This window comes from Lithobates pipiens, unplaced genomic scaffold, assembly GCF_037356315.1.
Source record: "Lithobates pipiens isolate NorthernLeopardFrog02 unplaced genomic scaffold, aLitPip1_a1.2 Scaffold_18, whole genome shotgun sequence".
Taxonomy (NCBI): domain Eukaryota; kingdom Metazoa; phylum Chordata; class Amphibia; order Anura; family Ranidae; genus Lithobates; species Lithobates pipiens.
The window spans coordinates 280796009-280815634 of NW_027507758.1; the positions used below are offsets into that span (position 1 = coordinate 280796009).

Consider the following 19626-nt stretch of genomic DNA (forward strand, 5'->3'; position numbering starts at 1 on the left):
ATCTGTGATTGTCCACGTGGTAAACAGCCATGCCCAATGGCTGTTCACCCACCCCTCGGTGGCGAACGGTGTTTCCGTGACACGCCGCCACCGAAGGTACAGAGCAGCGCACATGCCCTGTTTAAATGGACGGAGGTCATCTGATGCCCGCCCAGAACGAGAGCCGCACCGCTTGGCCGTCATGACGGCCGGCTGGCGGCAAGCAGTTAAACCTGTTTACAGGTCCCACATAAAAAAAACAGCATCTACCCCATCTTGCATAGAATCCACGAGGTCTGTAATAGCCTCGCTCCATCAGGAAGGCTAACTGCATGTCCCCATTTTTCGAGCACATCAGCAATTTCTCCATGTTTCTGTGGGTCCTCTGCACTTCCAGATTGTTTTCAAACCTGTCTTCTGCACCTAGAGTATTTATCAAAATCCTGGCTCATTGTGCTAGCCCTACTGCACTAGCAGGGCATCCCCATTGTGGAATATCTAGATGAACTCCTGCTGAGGGAGCAGTCAACAAGGTTTCTGGCGGACAACGTAGACCTGAAACCAGACAGACTTTGCAGAGGTTTGGCTGGATCCTGAATACAGAAAGCACTGTTTGAAATATCTGTCAAATTCTTGACACAGCTGAAGCCTGAGTTTTTCTCCTCTGGAAAAACTTCCAACTTCCTGCTCCCAGACTTACTCTTTAGTCCAGAAGTGACCCTGTTTTTTTAGAGTCCTGCAACTAATGGTAGCCCTCTTCAAGGCAGTCCAATTTGCCCAGTTCCACTCCAGAGCACAACACAACATTCTGTTTTAGGCTGGGTTCACACTGCTGCGGGGGGAGAACCGGATGTGATTCGCACAGCAAATCACATCCGATCTCCGTAGCGCTGCGAGTTCAGCCATACAGATAGTATGGCTGAACTCGCAGCGGTCCCGCAGCAAACTCGCACGGGACCCTTTTTTGGGTCCGCAACGGAATCGGATCGCATGGGGGTTCACACCATGCGATCCGATTCCTGTGCGAGTCGGCAGATCGCACTGCGATATGCCGACGGATCTGGGGGTGTCATTAACATAACATTGACACCCCCAGCCGTCCGCATAGGGCAGTGTGAACTGCCGGCGGGAGGTATGCGATGCGGGAAAACGCCGCGGATTCGCGGCGTTCCCGCATCGCAGCAATGTGAACCTAGCCTTAGTGAGACAAGTCAGTCCAATCTTGGGACAGACCAAATCGTCTGTAACCGAATAAAAGGTTGGTGGCTCAGGAATCCTGCTCTGGAGTCAGGAATAGAAACATAGAAAAGTGATGACAGAAAAAGACGGAGTAGTCCATCAAGATTTCCCTTATTATTTTTGTTTTTTGTATGTGTGTGTTTTTTTTTTTTTTTTTTAACCTATGTTTGTCCCAAGCATGTTTGAAGTAATTTAAAATTGACTGTGTCGCCACCTCTGCTGTAAGTTTAGTGCAAGCATCAACTACCCTTTCAGTTAAATACTTTTGAAGATTCGTTTTGAACTTTTCTCTAGTTAGTTTGATGTCATGTCCCTGTGTTTTGGTTTCATATTGAAAAAACAGCCCACTTAACCTTTTAGTCACCCCCTTGATATATTTAAAGGTTTTAATCAGGTCTCCTTCTTTCCTCCAGACTGTAGATATATTAAGTTCCTGAAATCACTCTTGATATTTATTATCCCCCACCTTTCACCAATTCTGTTGCCTGTCTTTGGACTTGTTCTATCTTATCAATATCTTTCTGTAAGTGAGGTCTCCAGAACTGGACACAGTATTCCAAATGAGGCCTCATCAAAGATCTATATAGGGGAATCAGAACCTTCTTCTTCCTACTGGTGAGCCAACTAATGATGCATCCTAGAATTCTATTCACTTTTCCCACTGCCTGCTTTCAATCATCGGAAATAAGTACTCCTAAATCTTTTTTCCGCTGTAGTGCTGGCAAAAAATGTATCCCCAATGTTGTACTCTCTCAAGGGATTATATTTCCCCAGGTGCATTATTTTACATTTACATTTAAGGATATCAACCCCATTGCACACCTTTGTATTATCAGCAAAAATGCATACCTTGCCCAACAAACCTTAGTTATATCATATGCCATATATTTACATAGTTAATCTGGTAAACATCAGCCTCACCCCAAAATGTGTCTATGCAGAAAGTCTTTTGGAACAAAACAGGGACTTTATGCCGATGAGAACCACTTATAGACATTCATAAAAAAAAAAAATTACAAAATTGTATTCTATTTCACATTAAAAACAACCAGCATAATTTGTTTAAAAACATAATTTCCATAAGAGGCAAGAGCACATTTTAAGCAACACAAAATTCCTTTAAATAATTCAGAGCTCTGTCACTTGCTAAGATCCATGGATAGCTTTACAGATTGTCTATGTGTTTTGCCATATAGATTAAAAAGGAACAGGACCTAGTACAGAGCCTTGTGGTATCTATCCTTTAGCCAACTGCATATCCATTGAACTACCCAAGGGTTAAGTACAACTTTTGTATTAGATCATTATGTGGAACTGTATAAACTGCCTTGCAGAAATCAAGATGTCTACAGCACCACCCTGGTCCAAAATATTTGTATTAGTCTGACATGATCTGCCCTCAGTAAAGCAATGCTGCTTTGGGTCCAGCAAGTTGTATATTTCTAAGTGATCAATGATCCTTTTTTTTTTTTTTTTAAGGAGCGATTCCATTAACTTGACTACAACTGATGTTAAATCCACTGGCCTGTAATTGCCAGCTTCTACCTTGTTTCCCTTCTTGTGGATAGGTACAATGGGGAACTTCTCCTGTTAGAAGAGATTGATTTAAAAAGATACGTTATTGGTCCAACAACTATACCTCGAAGTTCTCTAAGAACTCTGGGATGATTACCTCAGGGCCCATTGCTTTAAGCTTTCACCGAGACAGTTTCTCTGCTACCTCTTTCTCCAAAAATCCTAAAAATAAACAGTCATTACTAGAACCAATATGAGTCCCCAACTTGTTATTGTTAGTGCAATTTCCTTCTGTATGTAATTTCTTTTGTCGCCTGGAAAATCCATATGACGGAGGTCAGCCTGTTGGGCTGGAGAACAGTCCTGAGCTTCTTGTTGGTGCAGAGGACTTGGATATCGGAAGAATCTTGTCTTCCAATTGACATTCTGGAACTTGTGCAAGTACCCAAAGGGGTACTAAAAGCAAATAGATTGTGCAGTTGCTCCAGAGCTTAGTAAATGACGTAAAGCTTCACTTTGCAAAGAATACCTAGTCACATGCAAGAAAAAAAAAACATTTTTGCTTGCGCATGATTGGATGATAGAAGTCAGCAGAGCTTATGTTCATTTACTAAGCTCTGCAGCAACTGCTCTTGCAGAGTGCAACTGCACAGTCCATTTGCCTTTAGTAAATCAACCTCAAAGTGCCACTTCACCATCCCTGAATTACTGGTATTTTTACGCACCAGAAGTGGTGGTTTGAACAGGGTAGGGGGATGAGTTAGATTATTTTGGCTGGTTTGCTTTTTAGTGTCCAATGATCATGTTTGACTAAAGTGTACAAGTTAAATTGCCTATTTTGAAAAAGTTGGACAACTGGACAAAAATTGTAGTACAATCTACAGAAATTCATTTGTTGTATCTTTTTCAGAAAGTAATTTGCACATGGCTGACTTGTATTATTTTCATGTTTGTATTTAATATGTAGACTTGTAGATTCCCCCTGTAGTGACTGTTCCTGTATTGAGCATTTCATTTAGCATCACTGCAGAGCTAATGCTGATATAAAATCATTCTCCCTATCCCCCTTTTTCATAAGTAACAGTGATGGAAACATATGAACTCAAGTAGTCCTTGCCTCATATAAAGTCCCAATAATTATTTTTCTCCTTTATTGTATGAAATCAATTACAGTACATAAACCTCAGAGTTTGCTTTTTTTCACCAACATTAGCAGACTGGCTTGCATAGACCAACAGTAAGCACAACATGTATATGTAATGAACATGTCTGTATGCAAATACGCACACAACATAAAAAGTGTACATAAAAAAGTTTTCAAAGAGGAGTTTTTTTTATTTATTTTTTTTTTAAACAAATTTTTTCAAGTATATAATTTTTTTAATTTGCCCTTTTTGAGGAGGGGGGTGGGGGTGGGGGTGGTTGGGTATCCGATTTTGACAGATAACCGCTCCCACTTCAGTCTATGCGGTCAGAAATGGAAGTTGTCCGCCCTCCCTGCAGGCTTCTGGGACACTGACAGGTCCCAGAAGACTGCATCCACCATTCACAGTGCACAGCACTAATCGCGCATGTGCAGTGGGCAACCCAGCTGTGAAGCCGCAAGCTGTCGCAGCCGGGTGCCCATAGTGAAGGTGCAGAGGAAAGAAGACAGACAGGTAAAACCAGCTGGGGTGAGCACACTGCTGGATCGTGGGACAGGTGAGTGGCTGGGCTGTTTTTAAAAGTCAACAGCTACAGTTTATGTGGCTGCTTTTATTTTTTTCACAGAAGACTGGAACTCCTCTTTAAGTTGGTTACATTCACATCACTTTAAAGAAATGCAATCTTTATAAAGAACATGCATTCCTTTTAGGGTTCACTCACACTGTCAATTTTAATCAGTCCTGAGTGCAGTTCACCCCCTTGGGCCAGTTTGCTTGTGTATATTTGTCTGCTCTTCATACATTTAGTAAAATTTTTGTGAAATCATGCAAAAGCTGTTCTATGGCCAGCGTAAAGTGAAAGTCCAGCCTACAACTAACTAAGCTTAAAATGCTCCCCGCCTCAAATCCTACCTTGTAGAAGGAAGATGCTTCTACTTAACTATTCTTAGGACTCTCTGGTCCGGTCATGTGATTGGCGGCCAGCTTTAGGGGAGTGAAGAGACAGCCAACAATAGATGCCCTATGGTAAGCCTATAGGTGACATGACTGCCTAGGCATTTCATCCGTTTTCAGTGCTTTCTCCTCTCCCCTGAACCAGCTGCTAGGGAGCTCACATGACCGGAGTAGAGCGCACTGAGAATAGATATATGTATGTAAGTATCTTTCTTCTACAGTATAGTTAAAAGGGAAGTAGGAGCAGTTTGTTTTTGTTGGGGGTTTTTTTTAATTTATTTTTATTTTTTTAACACTGTAATTTTTTTTTTTTTAGGGGAATCCCATCTTTTGTTAGTTGGAGATCCTGGCACGGGTAAATCTCAGTTTTTGAAATATGCAGTGAAGATAACACCTAGATCAGTTCTGACAGCAGGCATAGGATCAACCAGTGCAGGTAAGTGTGGCTCCTTTGTTCGCATTAAGGATAGACTTTACAGGATATAAACTGAATCAAATTTCTACAAGCGCTGCCAAGTACAACTAATCAAAGATCAATGTTTTTAAAGTAGAACTCTGGCCTCCCATGTGCACTCATGGTTTTATCCCATCTCCTCCTATATAACCCCTCCCACATAGGAAGTGCCTCCGTTTTTGTTTTTGTTTTTTTATCTGAAGGCGATGGTCACTGCTTTGCGGCTTTTTACATGTTTACCAGATTCTCAACTGTTCCAGCAGGGATCAGGAGATGTGTTATCCAGATCTGTTCTTAGATCTGTATGTAGCTCAGAAGAATGGTACCTGGACCCCACATCAGGGGGAAGAGGACAAGACATGGGGACTGTCTGTAATGCAACTGAGGACTCTGCGTATACAGAACCCTGTGCTATAACTGACAAGATGTTTCCAGCAGGGTGCTATAGAGGTCCAGAGCACCTCAGCAAGGGGGGGGGATCAACTCCCTGAGGGTCCTACTGTATGAGGCATTGCTTGCTATAATGGGTAAAGACTGGTTCCCCAACCTCAAAAATGATGTCAGATAGGCAGGGCTTCGTGGCAGTGGCTGTATTGCTGGCATAGGTATAAGCCGGGTTGTCTCCTAGGGCGACCAGCATTTTTTTTGTTTTTTTGCACAGTGCCCAGATTGGGACTGCTATTAGCACAAGTCCCATTGTTGATATCAGCAGGTCATCTGTCTTAAAAACGTCAGAGAGCTGGGAACACGGGGGAACACGGGTCAGAAACACTAAACTTAGCTCTCCTGGTGGAACTTCCACCGGCAGGGCTTGGGGGGTCTCAAGTGGTTTTGAACCCCTGACCTTATCAGGTATTTTAGCTACCTCTGGGACACCTGCCTATGTAATGAAGTTGAATTTGTCTTTGGCTTTAGCAGGATACAGTGGCAGCTCTCTGATATACTTGCCACTATTGGTCAAGATGATGGGAAACTGAGGCATTGTATTTCTCCTTCTGGTTGGAGGAGGAATAGGTAGATGAAGAGGAAGCGTCAGATGATGGTGGCTCTGAGGATGAATAAGTAGAAGCCTCCTTTTCTGAGTATTCTGCTCTCAACGAACTTCAGGGTCAAGTTTTAACTCGGACCCAGAAAAGGACTTTGTGAGCTTGCTCGCTGAGATGGTGTGCACTGATCTGAAGTTGTCACTTTCTGAGTCTTCATCTCTGAAGGTTCCACCCCTAGGATCAAGGCGGCCAGCACAAGATCCCCAGTCATTCCTTTTACACTCTCATCTTAAGAAGGTGGTGTATGCAGATTAAATGCACTCTGATAAGTCGTTTGCTCCACCAAAGAGATTCGCTCAGCTATACCCTATGGAGGAGGAATTCACTATGAAGTTGCATTATGCCCTTAGTAGATGCAGCAATTTCTTATCACCATAAAAGTCTTACATGCCAATTTTTTTCTTTCATGCATATATAACGGATGGAGGCATACGACATACAGATGCCATGACCCTCATGCATCTGCCACCTATGAAGTCCTGTAGGTGTGATGGGCCATACATCTGTTTGTATAGCTCTGTTTGGTGTTACAGCATTTGCCCTTTATTTCTCTTAGTGGTTGTTATGCCCTAGCTGCACCTGGGCCCTCTGTCTGTTTCCGGGAGCTGCGATGTGCACTGGGCTCCCTGTCCCTCTCACCTCCCTGCACTCCCATTGGAGATGGGACCTGGGCAATCGGGCAGGTCGATCATTGCACATCAGCATCACGCCTTGACACTCACGTGTGACATCATCCTCTGGCACTGTCAAGTGGGCGTCTAGTCCATCTTGGCTGACTCACGTGGGGAGGTAATTTGGCGCCACTTGTGCCCCCATCTATTGTCACGCAAATGTGACGCTGGTCGGGCCCTGCGTGCATTGGGCATGCGCGCACATAAGTATACCTTACTGTCACAGTCTCTAATCTGCTAATTCATGCATACTGCATATCATGTGGTGGATACTATCAACATTCATCTACACATTAACATAAAGTAATCTTTGCTGGCTATGCTTTGGTGGTTTGTGCACTTATCCAGCATACTTTTCTGATCACATCTCTGCCCTTATGGGTATCGAGCATGGGGACTTTTGTATTACCCTGCACACTCTTGTATTTCTGTTCCCTATCTAGCCCTCTCTCCCTCCACGTTATCTGACTTGCTTTCACATCTTTACACCTTATATATACCTCCACAATCTCCTATGGTGCAAGGTGCTCACGTCCACTTTTTACTAGTATTATTTCATATGTGAGTTTCTCACTATTTATACTTTTTTTAAATTTTTTTTTATTTTTTACAGACTGATGGGTAATGCGCCATCACTCAGTACCTATGGAGGTTTCCACTTTGTGTAATATTTTTTGCGTGCATGCTTTTCCTGCGGTCTCTTACCTCAGCTCCTGGGACAGGACAGGCTATCCCACTGGTCCCTGGTTGGACCATACCGTATGGCTTGCTTATTAGCGCCATGTAAGTTTTGTAGGATTGAATATTTCCTTTCCTTGTTATTATACATATTTTAGAGCTGCACGATTGTCAAGAATCCTTATCGTAATTTTTTTCCCCGTTGCGATCTTGACAAGTGTTTTGTGATTCTTGCTATGCAAATAATTCTCTCTGCACTTCTGAAGCCACAGCCATCAACCGGGCAGTCTGCCAAGAATCACAACATTCTTTAGCAGTGGAACCAAGTATAAACATTGTAACAATTTGTCAAAGGAATAGACTTTATGTGTAAATGAGGAAAGTTTAACCACTTAAATACTAAACCTTTTTCTGACATTTGTTGGTTTTAAGTCATTTTTTATTTCTTTTTGCTAGAAAATTATTAACAACCCCCAGGCTATATATATATATATATATATATATATATATATATATATAAATTATATATTTTTTTGAGACCCTAGAGAATAAAATGGTGGTTGTTGCAATATTTTTTACGTCGCACCAAATTTGCGCAGCGGTCTTTCAAATGCAATTTAAAAAACATTTTGTTGCGAGAATCGTGATCTTTTTATTGTAAGCAAAACAATTGTGATTCTCATTTTGGCCAAAATTGTGCAGCTCTAACAGTTTTACATTATCTCTGAGATTTCTTATTGGATTTATTGGTCGTTTTTAGACATGCTGACATATTCGCCCCTGAAGAGTGGTTTATACCATGAAACAGCCTGTGGTTGCAGCTGTCAGTCTGCCAGATCCTTAAGGTTTGAATAAGTCATCTGTCCAGGGGGTTAGACTCCACAGGCAGTGAGGCTGATTTAGGTGAGGGTTTACCAGATTATGTCAGGCTCATTGGGGTGAATTTACTAAAGGCCAAATAGGCTGTTCTCTTTGCAAGTGAAGTTGCTCCAGGGCTTTGTAAATGAGATGATGCTTCTCTTTACAAGTCCAAGTCCCATGCAAGGAACAAAAAAAAACCTGCATTTTTTGATTGTACATGATTGGGTGATGGAATTAGCAGAGCTTCCTCTCATTTACTAAGCTCTGGAGCATCAGTGCTTGCAGATTGCATAGTCTATTTTCCTTTAGTAATTCCACCCCTTGTTTTGTTGTGAATGCCTTTTTAAGGATTACATTCAGCAGATTTCATGTTTAGAACTTTTGTATATACCAGTGGTTCTCAACTCCTGTCCTCAGGATCCACTAACAGGCCAGGTTTTCAAGATCACTGAAATACATCACAGGTGATATCATTTGCTGCTCAATAATTGCAGTTTACTAGTCTGCATCTCCCCATGGTAATACTGAAATTCTGGCCTGTTGGTGGGTCCTGAGGACCGGAGTTGAGAATCGCTGGTCTATACTCATATGCAGGATTCTTTGAATAAAACGTTGGTCTGTAGCATTACCCTGCTGTTGGCTAATTTTCCTTTTCATGGAGAACGTTTGGGCCATATTTGAATAAGTACAGTATCCAGAAAATGTCAGGTGGTAAGAGTTTTACTTCTTTGGCAGAGGAGTAAACATGCAACTCAAAGGGAGGGGGGGTGGGTGAATGGGCTGCTGCATCAACTTTTACTCCTTCCATGAGGCAGTTTTTGCCATTCTCAGGCTTCTACCCCAGAGCAAAGCCTTAGTCCCAGCACCCATTCCGTAAGAAGTCCTGGTCCTCCAAGCCAGCAAAATTGGACTCTAATGCCGCGCACACACGACCAGACTTTTCAACATCAAAAGTCTGACGGAATGATTCCGGCAGACTATTCGATCGTGTGTGGGCTGCAGCGGACTTTTGATTTGAAAAAGTCTGACAGACTTTAGAAATGGAACATGTTTCAAATTTTTCTGCCAGAACTCCACCGGACCTAGTTCCTACCGAGAAATCCGCTCGTGTGTATGCTAGTCCGACGGACAAAAACCGATGCGAGGGCAGCTATTGGCTCCTGGCTATGAACTTCCTTATTCTAGTCCGGTCGTACGTCATCACATTCGAATCCGTCGGACTTTGGTGTGATTGTGTGTGGCCAAGTCTGTTAATTCGGAAAGTCCGTCAGAACTCCGTCAGAACTCCGTCAGAACTCCGTCAGAACTCCGTCAGAACTCCGTCAGAACTCCGTCAGAACTCCGTCAGAACTCCGTCAGAACTCCGTCAGAACTCCGTCAGAACTCCGTCAGAACTCCGTCAGAACTCCGTCAGAACTCTGTCGAAAGTCTGCCGGACTTAAAGAGGAGGGCCGGTTATACAAAAAAAAAAAAAAAGTCAGCAGCTGCAAACACTGCAGCTGCTGACTTAATCAACACACTCACCTGTCCAGGGTGCCCGCGATGTCGGCCGCCCGAGGCCGACCCGTCCCTCGGCTCTCGGGTCCCGGTGCTGCCATTCCTTGTAAGGGAAACAGGCAGTGGAGTCTTACGGCTTCACTGCCCGTTTCCTACTGCGCATGCGCGAGTCCCGCAGCTACTGCGCATGCGCGAGTCCCGCAGCGCTTTCTGAATGGGACGCGCTGTGTTCTGGAACACACAGTTCCCAGAACACAGCGCGACTCATTACCCAGAAGACGCCGCGACGAAGACAGAAGATCTCCGCGGAGGAGGAAGAGGAAGATTAGAAAGTGCCTAGCAACAGGCATTTCTGGTAAGTAAAAAAAAAATATTTTTTTCATTTTTTTTTTTTTTTAATATTTTTTTGTAATTTTTAATATTTTTTTTGTTTTCAGGGTGGCCCTCCACTTTAAGTCCTGTCGTGTGTACGCGGCATAAGGCTCCCTTTCAATTAGGGGGTGTGCCCACTTGTTTAGGTGGAGAGGAGTTTGCAGGCTTTTGCAGAAGTATGGCAGGGGGAGGCAGCGGACGAGTGGGTCTTTTGTATAGTTCACGGTTACAGGTTTAAATTATGAATTTTTCCCCCTCCACACTTTATGCTTTTAAATGTTTCTATGAATTCGTATAAAAGATTGTTACTTTTGCAGACTCTTGTTTTATCTATCTCGAGGAATGATCATCCCAGTTCCAGAGGTTGAATGTTTGACAGTTTTTTTTTTTGTTTTTTTTTAACGTTATGGTTCCAAAGCCAAATGGCAATCTTCTTCCCATGTTGGATCTAAAGTTTACAAAGTCAACAAGTCTTTTCAGGTATGGAAGCTTGGAATGGAATCTCTACATACGGTGGTATCCACACTCCATCCAGGGGTGTTCCTGATCTTTCCTCCTCACCAGAAGTTTTAAAGGTTTGTGGAGGAGGACCGTCCTTTTCTATTCATGGGCCTTCTGTTCAGCCTGTCTATGACCCCCTGGGCATTCGTAAAGGTCTTGCCCTAATTTTGAGTGTCTGACCTGAGGTACCTGGATGACCCTCTGATAAGGAAACAATCTGCTCATGGTTTGGAGCACAACATATTTCACCGTATTCATTACTTTGAGACTTGGCATCACACCCCAACTGGATTTGGTACTGGTTTAGAATGTCATACATTACTCTTTAATTGTGCTTAATTGATCTGAGCATGTCCTGTATTATAACTTTATTACAGTATTTCCAAATATGAGGTCCATCTATAATCCCTTCGGTTTAGCACTGGTAAAATATATAGTGAGTGAATTTATAACACACTCGCATGCTATAGGTCTCACAAACAGGCCAAAAAATAGAGTTCAGAAGAATTATTATTTCAGCTCGGGAAAACACAACCTGAAGATGACATTACTTTGGCTACACCCTTAGAAACTGATGAAGCCCACTATTCAGTTCCCTGCTACCTTTCCCTACGTAAATAAATAAAATAAAGCAAGAGATCAGTTGTAGACCTGATTTTGTATAGATGACTGTACTAATCGGATACTGGTAACCTTTATGCGTGCGGATCATGTTCACAATGTACCTAAGATCCTTATTGCAATGTACAAAGGATCTCTTAAAATATTTTTTTTCTAAAAAGAACAACATTACTTGGGGGTAAGAGTACCCAATTATATTATATACCCACTTATACCTAATATTGGAAGGGTAAGGATTGGCCTTGTAAGGCTATGTCATAATTTTGTTCTCTATGGCATGGCTTTAATACCCTCAGGGCAGCTTGTGCGAAAAGGCACTTCGGCAACAGCCAGAAAAAAACTTTAATTCCAAGGAGCCAAACCCATGGTTAAGACCTCCTTGACATAAAAATTGCATCCTCTCCTCTTTTTGCCAGGGTGGGGGCATTTATTTTGTAGACGCCTAGATGTCCCACTTTTTTGTTACTTCAGTGCAGGGAAATACAATCTAAAGTGTTGTTCCCTTCCTCCTTCCCATTTCCTGACTTGCAATCTTCCAGTATTTTCATAACATTTGGCTGGTCTCAGGGGGGCATCACTCAAAATCCTCTCTCGGAATGTTTTCAAGATTTCTACTTGAATCTATTCACAATCCTAAAATCCAAAAGGGTTGCTCTCCCCAAGTTGAACCTCAGCGCCCTGAATATGTTCAGAAGTTATGAATGGAACCTCGTTGATCAGGTTTTTTTTTCCATCAGAGCAACCCTGATTTTGACCCTTCTGTGGGTGTATAGCATACCTTTTAGTTTGGTACTTGGAGTAACTCCTTCTTCAGGAGAAGTTGTCATGGACTCTGGAGAACAAAATGTTTATCATGTTGAAAAATCTACAGAACCTCGGATGGATCCTGAACCTTCAAAAATTGTTACCCGGAGTGTCAGGGGTTGGTTATGGCCACTTCTCTGGCCCAAGTGTTTGCTTTCGGATATGCTACTTAAACTCCAGTCTCAGGTTTGGGCTTTTCATTCTAGGAGTAAATGGACTCTCCCAAGGAGCTTCTCTCTCTTCTGTACCTGGGTGTGGGCCAGTGCTTTGGCCCTCAGTACTACCAAGGGGTCACATCTCTGCCTTAACTATTGCTTCCAAAGCTCATTGATGGCTATTAGGACTTTTGTCCAAGGAGTAACTCTTGTGGTTCCCCCCTCTGAAATCACTTCTGCCTTCATGGCATTTGAACTTGGTTCTATCGGTTCCTCAGAAACCTCATTTTGAGCCAATCGTGGACTTTTCTGTTTTTTCTTGTTCAATCCCCTTGACCAAATCGGTAGTTGAACTGGAATTCTTGTCCCGTAAAAAGCCCTTCTTGGTCCTTTTTTCCAAAAATAAGATTTTGTAAAAAAAAAAAAAGCCCTGCATAAGGCGGTGTCCCCTTTTCACCTCAATGAGGATATTGCCATGCCCTCATTGTGTCCAGTGCCAATTTATCAGAAAGATTTTGCCATTTTACTTTTTTTTTTTTTTTTTTTTTTTTTAATAAGCTGTCCATGCCTTTCCTGTGGCAACAGCTTTGTTTAGGAAGACTGACTCACTATTTGCCAGGTTGTAGGATCATAGGAAAGCTACTCTGCTTTCTAGCACCACTATTTCTAGATGGATTAACAGACTATTGTGCAAGTCTATGGTCTATAAGACCCCTCGCTGTGAAACCACAAGTCACTAGGGCTGTATGCACTTCATGGAACCAGGTCAGTAACACTTCCACCTGGTTCCTTTTTTTAATGTTATAAAAGTTTTACCAGATATCTAATCGTCTACTGATGCCAGCTTTGAACGCAAAGTGTTGCAGGTGGCTCTGTGAATTTCCCTCTGTTCTTGCTGGGCCTGTTAGCCTTTGTTGCCTTCCCTTCTGATGGACTACGTTTGAATGTCCTGGCTGTTTTAGAATCCAGTGTCCATAAAAGAATGATAGAGAATTTTCTTTATTTACAGTAAAATACCTTTCCCAGAGTCAGCTGAGTTTATGACCACTTGCTCTTAGTACTGCTTGTTACAAATTGAGAATGGTAGCAATAAGAGGGGGTTATAGCCCCTAGGGCTGATCTACATTTTATTTTTTAGAGTCCAATCCTTCTGTAGTTGGCAGAATAACTCCAGTTGTTGTAAAACTCTGTGTCCCTTATTGGACTCAGAGAAACGGATTTTATAAGTAATGAAAGCATCTTTGTTTTGTGGTACATCAAGTCCTGGGCCTTAGGCAAAACATCATTTTTTTTTTTAATTTTTTTTTTAATTTTGGATAGAGCAAAGGAGGGTTATAACCTCTGTCAGATTTTTGTTCGCCATCTGTGTCCCATTTCATAAATATCCCTTAATTTCCTATCGCCAAACAGGAAGTGAGTTGATTCCTACAAAATAAGAGAATTCCTTGGGTATCCCCTGGTCACTAGCACTAGCGTCCCCATTGGAAGATTTTCTCTCTATTATTTTTCTGGGGACAACCCAAAATGTGGAATTTTCTTTTACTTTCAGTGATCATGGTAAACAGGACAAATAGAGGATGAATATCCCAAAAGTGGAACAGACCGCAATAAAAACAGATAAGCATTTCTAATTTCTAATTCCTCTCCAATCTATCCAAAACTAAAGTTTTTCCTTTTTTAGTTCTACCTTAACCCCTTGCTGCTGAGTGTATGCAGATGTGCGTACTCGGCTTTCGGGGGTTATACCGGGATGATGCCCGCAGCTGCAGGCATCATCCCAGTACTGTTTTTTTTTTTTAGAGCCGATGATCAGCTATCCAGGGATAACAACCGATGCGGCTAAAAGGCACTTGGCTGTTATACCGGAGGAGCGGGAGGGGACGCCCCCCCTCCCGCCGCCGCTCTTATCGGGGCTCCCGTTCCACCGGGAGCCCCGATCAACAATCCGCTGCTTCTGGCGGCGATGAACAGACTGGAATGAAGCCGTAAGCGGCTTCATTCCAGTCTCCTTGATGTAAACACGGAAGCAACGTCATGACGTCACTTCCCGTTTACTCGGCTGCCAATGGCGCCGGTTTAAAAAAAATATACAGTATTCAGAATCGCCGAAAACAGCGATCTGAATGCTTTGAAGTCTAAAGGAGAGATTGGAGGTATTTTATACCCCCGATCCCTCCATAAAGAGTACCTGTCACAAGGGATGTTTACATTCCTTGTGACAGCAATAAAAGCGATCAAAAATATTTTTTAAAAGAAAATTTATGAATTTGAAAATAAATTAAATAACAATCTTTTTAAAACGCCCCCATCGCTGCGAGCTCGCACAGCAAAGAAAACGCATACGGAACTCCTCTAACTCTGACCTGGTAACCGTAAAAAATTAAATCGTCGCCTATGGAGATTTTTAGGTACCGTGGCACAGGATGTTGGATACAATGACAATATTATATTTTGTGCACTTGTTAGTCTATATAAAAAAAAAAATATTATTTGGGTATGCAAATTAGCATCAAGTAAATCTATTCATACTGAAGCTGCTAAATTTGACTTGGGTATCTATACTTCAATGATCCCTGGTCAAGAAAGGTCAAGAAAGGAGTTTAACCATTGCTATCCTTTATTGCTCACGATTCCATACTCTTAATTGGGCATTCCAGGACACAGGACTTTAGTCTTAACTTTAGTCTTGACCACGGTTACATGCAGCCACCTTCAGGTGTTTGGGCACTGGAAAAAAAAACCTACAGGAACACCAGTATAAAATCCATCATACTCCCAACAAGCCTCAGTTTTTTGCTAGTGCCCTTAGGTGACATCCATTGTTTCTCTGAGAGAAGCTTACCTCTTTTATATGGGAAGGCTTTTTTTCGAAAATATTCTTCTATCAAGATTCCTAGCTGCTCCATAGTCACTATGGCTTTCCTTTAGCAGCTTCTCTTTGGTTGAATATTGGAGGACCCAGACCCCACTGGGATGAAGTTGCAGGGCCAGCCTGTAAAGTTTCTTCAAGCACTGGATCCTGCGTGAGCTCACTTTGGCACATGGTGGATCATGTTGAGTTAAGCTGCAGGGTTCTATATAGGTCAACGGCCATGGTCTGTCAGTGCTAGAGCCTTATTCCTGAGGACTCCTTTGGGGGCATGACTACCAGGAGGGTGAAGTCTGTCAAGGACGCCCGGCAGTGGTGATTAACTGAGGGCTTGTCCCCTCTTCTCCTGAAGTCGTCCCTGCAGATGTTCACTAACGGTGCTGTGACACCATAAATATGTGTCGGACACTTCAATAGGTCGCTATGACACTTCGTTGGTTCTGTCCCGCATGCCCCATGTGCTCTGCTACACATTGCATTGGATTTTTTTTTTTTTTATATGTATGTGACACGCTCCTTTGTGTGGGGCTGTGGCACACATGGACGGTATTCCTGCCCCTCTGCCAGTGCTGTGCTATTCTTGGTAACTAGTCCCCCTTTGATCTTCCTGTTTGATGCAAGCTACTGGCAACCATTAGCACCCTACTACCTGCCTTGTTTGTAATGTCTCGCTGTCTGTTTTTAAATCAGTCTATGATGACCTAGTCACTGACACCAAATAACCCTCCTGCTCTGCAGTGAGTCCATGAGTCATCCTTGCTGGTAGCGTCTCCCTTTCTACAGTTTTTTCAGCTATCTAAGGCCTCTTTCACACTGATGTCCCGTTCAGGCCCGCCTGTCAGTTTTTCAGGCGGACCTGAACGGGTGCTCCATAGAGGTCTATGGAGCGTCGGATGTCAGCGGTGACATGTCCGCTGACATCCGACCCGCTCCGATCCGAAAAAGTGTAACGGAGGAAAAAGCTATTTTTCCATCCGTCTGCGGATCGGATCGGATGACGACGGGCACTGCGGTCCGTCGTCATCCGATCTCCCATAGGGGAGAGCGGCGCTGTGACAGGTCCGTCCCTGCGCAGTGTGCAGAGACGGAGCTGTCATCTCCCTGCTCAGCGGGGATCGGCGGAGTGATCCCCGCTGAGAAAACGGATATCCACGGGGCGGATCAGAACTGATCCGCCCCGTGTGAAAGGACCCTAAGAGGAAGTAGTCGCAAATCTAAATTCAACTCAAGGTGTTCTTCATTGTGTTCATGCGTACCCCTTGTTGGTAATGTCGGACAGTATACTGTTTGTACAATGGCCTATGGAGACATTGTTACACACTGTCATATGCCCTCCTACTTTACACTTGACCCATGAGTAACCCTTATTAGTATTTTCTCATTTGCATACTTTTCTATGGCAGCCTAGGGTGTCCTATTCACAATTGGCCGCTAAACCTTCCCACACTGCAGTTGACCTAGTCATGCCAGATTATTCATTCCTCTTCCCTACTATTGGTCTGTGGTTTATGTTGCCAACTTACCTGCAGGCCTTTGTAAGATAGCCCTTGTCATGGGCGATCTTTGCTCCTCCTTTTTATAAAAGCGTTGGGTGTTTCAGTCTTGCTCGGTTATCTTTCTGCACTGACCATTTTTCTCTCCCTCTCTCACCTCCAGAGTCCAGGTCTGTTCCTTATTGTGGCTTTTGTTCAGCTGAGGCCAGTGTGGAAGTACACTTTCATTTTTTTTAAGATGAGTTGGCATGAGGAGTGGGCAAACTGCAGCCCTCCAGCTGTTGTTGAACTACATGTGTGATGAGACTGACACAGACATGACTCAGAGAGACATAATGGGACTTGTAGTTCCGCAACAGCTGGCAGGCCACAGTTTACCCCTGGTTTAGGGTCATAACTCCTTGATCGGGACTAATTTATGTTGTCTGTTGTGGGCCAACTTAATTCCCCTGCAGTCTTCATCCTACAACTAATCCCAGGCTTTTTTCAGACAGTAGGATGTAAATGTGTCCTGAGGTCATAGGCTTAGATTTTGATTTCCAATCTCCATTAGATTGGAGGACCTCCACACTTCTCTGATGCAAATTCTTTTCCCTGGGATCATGGTCAAGGGGGCATTTGCCCCATACCAGATCTATACTATGGTGGTGACTTCCATCAACCACCAGAAAGTAGTAATATTAAACTGAAATTCTATTCCAGCCCTGCCCACCATGCAGAGGTACTTTCTTTGGCCTCTGTAGAAGTCACTCTTGAGGTATTTAGGATCTCTGTCTCCGGTTCAGAATGCCAAATGTGGACCTCTTGGCCAGGCAGGTTCAGCCACAAACTGAGCTGGGCTGTCCCCAGTGAATGATCTTGTACACTTCAATCTGACCTAAGCTCTTGAGCCCAGGGAACTATCTTCTCAAAGAGTGTACCTTCAATCTTGATTGTGTATTTTGCTTGGTAAATGTCATGGATTCCTTTCTGGCCTATAACAGTGTTGGGCCTTGAGGACCATAATGAGTCCAATCATGGCTTTAGCCATTCATTTCTGTGACTGCTTTTCCCTCATTCTTTTGTTGGAGCTTTATGCAGGATGTTACTTGTGGTAATTAATTATTCCTGTGCTTTTTCCAGTGACTCTTTGGGATTTCAGTCTGAATTTCTGTCAGTTCCTTTGGATTTTTCCCCATCGATTTGGTGCAACGTGTTCTGAGTTGGAGGCCTTTTCCTCATTAAGGGCCCCGTTCGCACTACTTGTGGTGCAGAAAACGTGTGTTCGCCAAAAGCACACGTTTTTATCCTTTAAAAAATGTTTTCCAGTAACTTCAAATACATTCCAAGGATAAAATTAAGTAATCCCTAAGGTGTATTTTCAAGAGTAATCATTGCACTATGCCTGTTCTTCCCATATAAATAAGGAAGGCTGCCTACCTTTAAAACCCCTACAGTTGTTACATCGCTTAACAGAAGTATGGTCCACATTGTGCAGGCAGTTGGATCCTGGAGAAATCTTCATTGCAGGGATTCCTTTTTCTTTTCCTGTCTCCAAACATCTAGTGCTGCAATGGGTATTAGCTTTGGGTCTTTAGGCAGAACAGCAGTACAGATGCTCCAATGCATACACACATCCTCCTTCCTACTCTTCTATTGAACGGTTCTTTTGTTGATTACACTTCTTCCGATCTGGGAATGTAGGAGAGAGTCCTGTGACTCATCAGATTCTCCCATATTCAGATCATGATAATGTCTAATGAAAGAACTTTTCTCAATGGAGAAGGAGGTAGGAAGGGCGGGTCCTTGTCAGACCCATCTGTACTTCTTTTGTGCCTGAAGCTGGTAACCTTTACAGCACCAGCCGTTTAGAGAGAGTTGCAGGGAAAAGCATCCCTGCAGTGAATATTTCTCCAGTATCCAGTTGCCTGCACACTATGGGACATATATCAACATATATCATTACAGTCCCACACGGCTGCATCGTTCATTCACAGGGTTCTGTGAATGAACAAGTACTGCCAGCCACCCCTGCCAAAGGCTTGTAGTTCTCAATGAACTGTCAGGGCACTGGTGAACATCCTCAAAATTCATTGATTCTTCTTGCAATTCTGTAACTGCCTGCCCATATGAGAAGTATGCTGATCGCAGGTGCAATGCTGTGTATAGGCTCTGGTGCAAAAAAAAAAAAAATACATATATATTATGCACTTTTTTTTTAACCTGTAAAAAAGTGCAATTATTTATTTTTGTCGATGGTGAATTTATCATTTAATGTGTTACCTGGACTGGGAAAATAATTTTCTTTGCTCAATCTGTAATAATTTCTCAAAGATTATTTAATTTCTGGTTATCTTGCAAGGAGAATTGTTGATGCCTTTCTTTTGAAAGGGTGATAAAACTGTCCTTGGGCTGTGTAAGTCTTCAATGTTGTCCCACTTGAGGTGCTGCGCCAACTGAAATCACGGCAGGACATGACATGTAAGCAGTTGACATGGTTAAGGATTTGCCTTGGCCTTTGGATATCTCCTAATTTCTCCATACATGTTCTCTTGGCAGAGACCATCTTTTAGTGGATAGAGGGACTGGTAGCTTACTAAGCCACATGGCAGTGTTTTTGTCCCCATCCAGTGATCCACCAGTAATTTATTTGTCATTGCTAAATAACAAAGTAAGAGCACTATAACGGTGCTAGTAATTGTTTTAAATCTCTCTTTAAATTGATGGTACAGGACATTCTGCTTGGAAGTGGAAGATGCTAATTTTTTTTTTCTCTTTACTACGTGAGGATTT

At 43.0% G+C, this 19626-nt stretch overlaps 1 protein-coding gene across 1 annotated transcript in view; it reads left to right on the plus strand.

Moving 5' to 3' along the window:
• Positions 1 to 19626, plus strand: part of MCM9 (minichromosome maintenance 9 homologous recombination repair factor) — a 148241-nt gene that overhangs the window by 39111 nt on the left and 89504 nt on the right. Inside the window, exon 7 of the mRNA XM_077487038.1 lies at positions 5149 to 5268. Within this exon, the coding sequence (XP_077343164.1) occupies positions 5149 to 5268 (120 nt within the window). The remainder of the gene's footprint in view (positions 1 to 5148; positions 5269 to 19626) is intronic.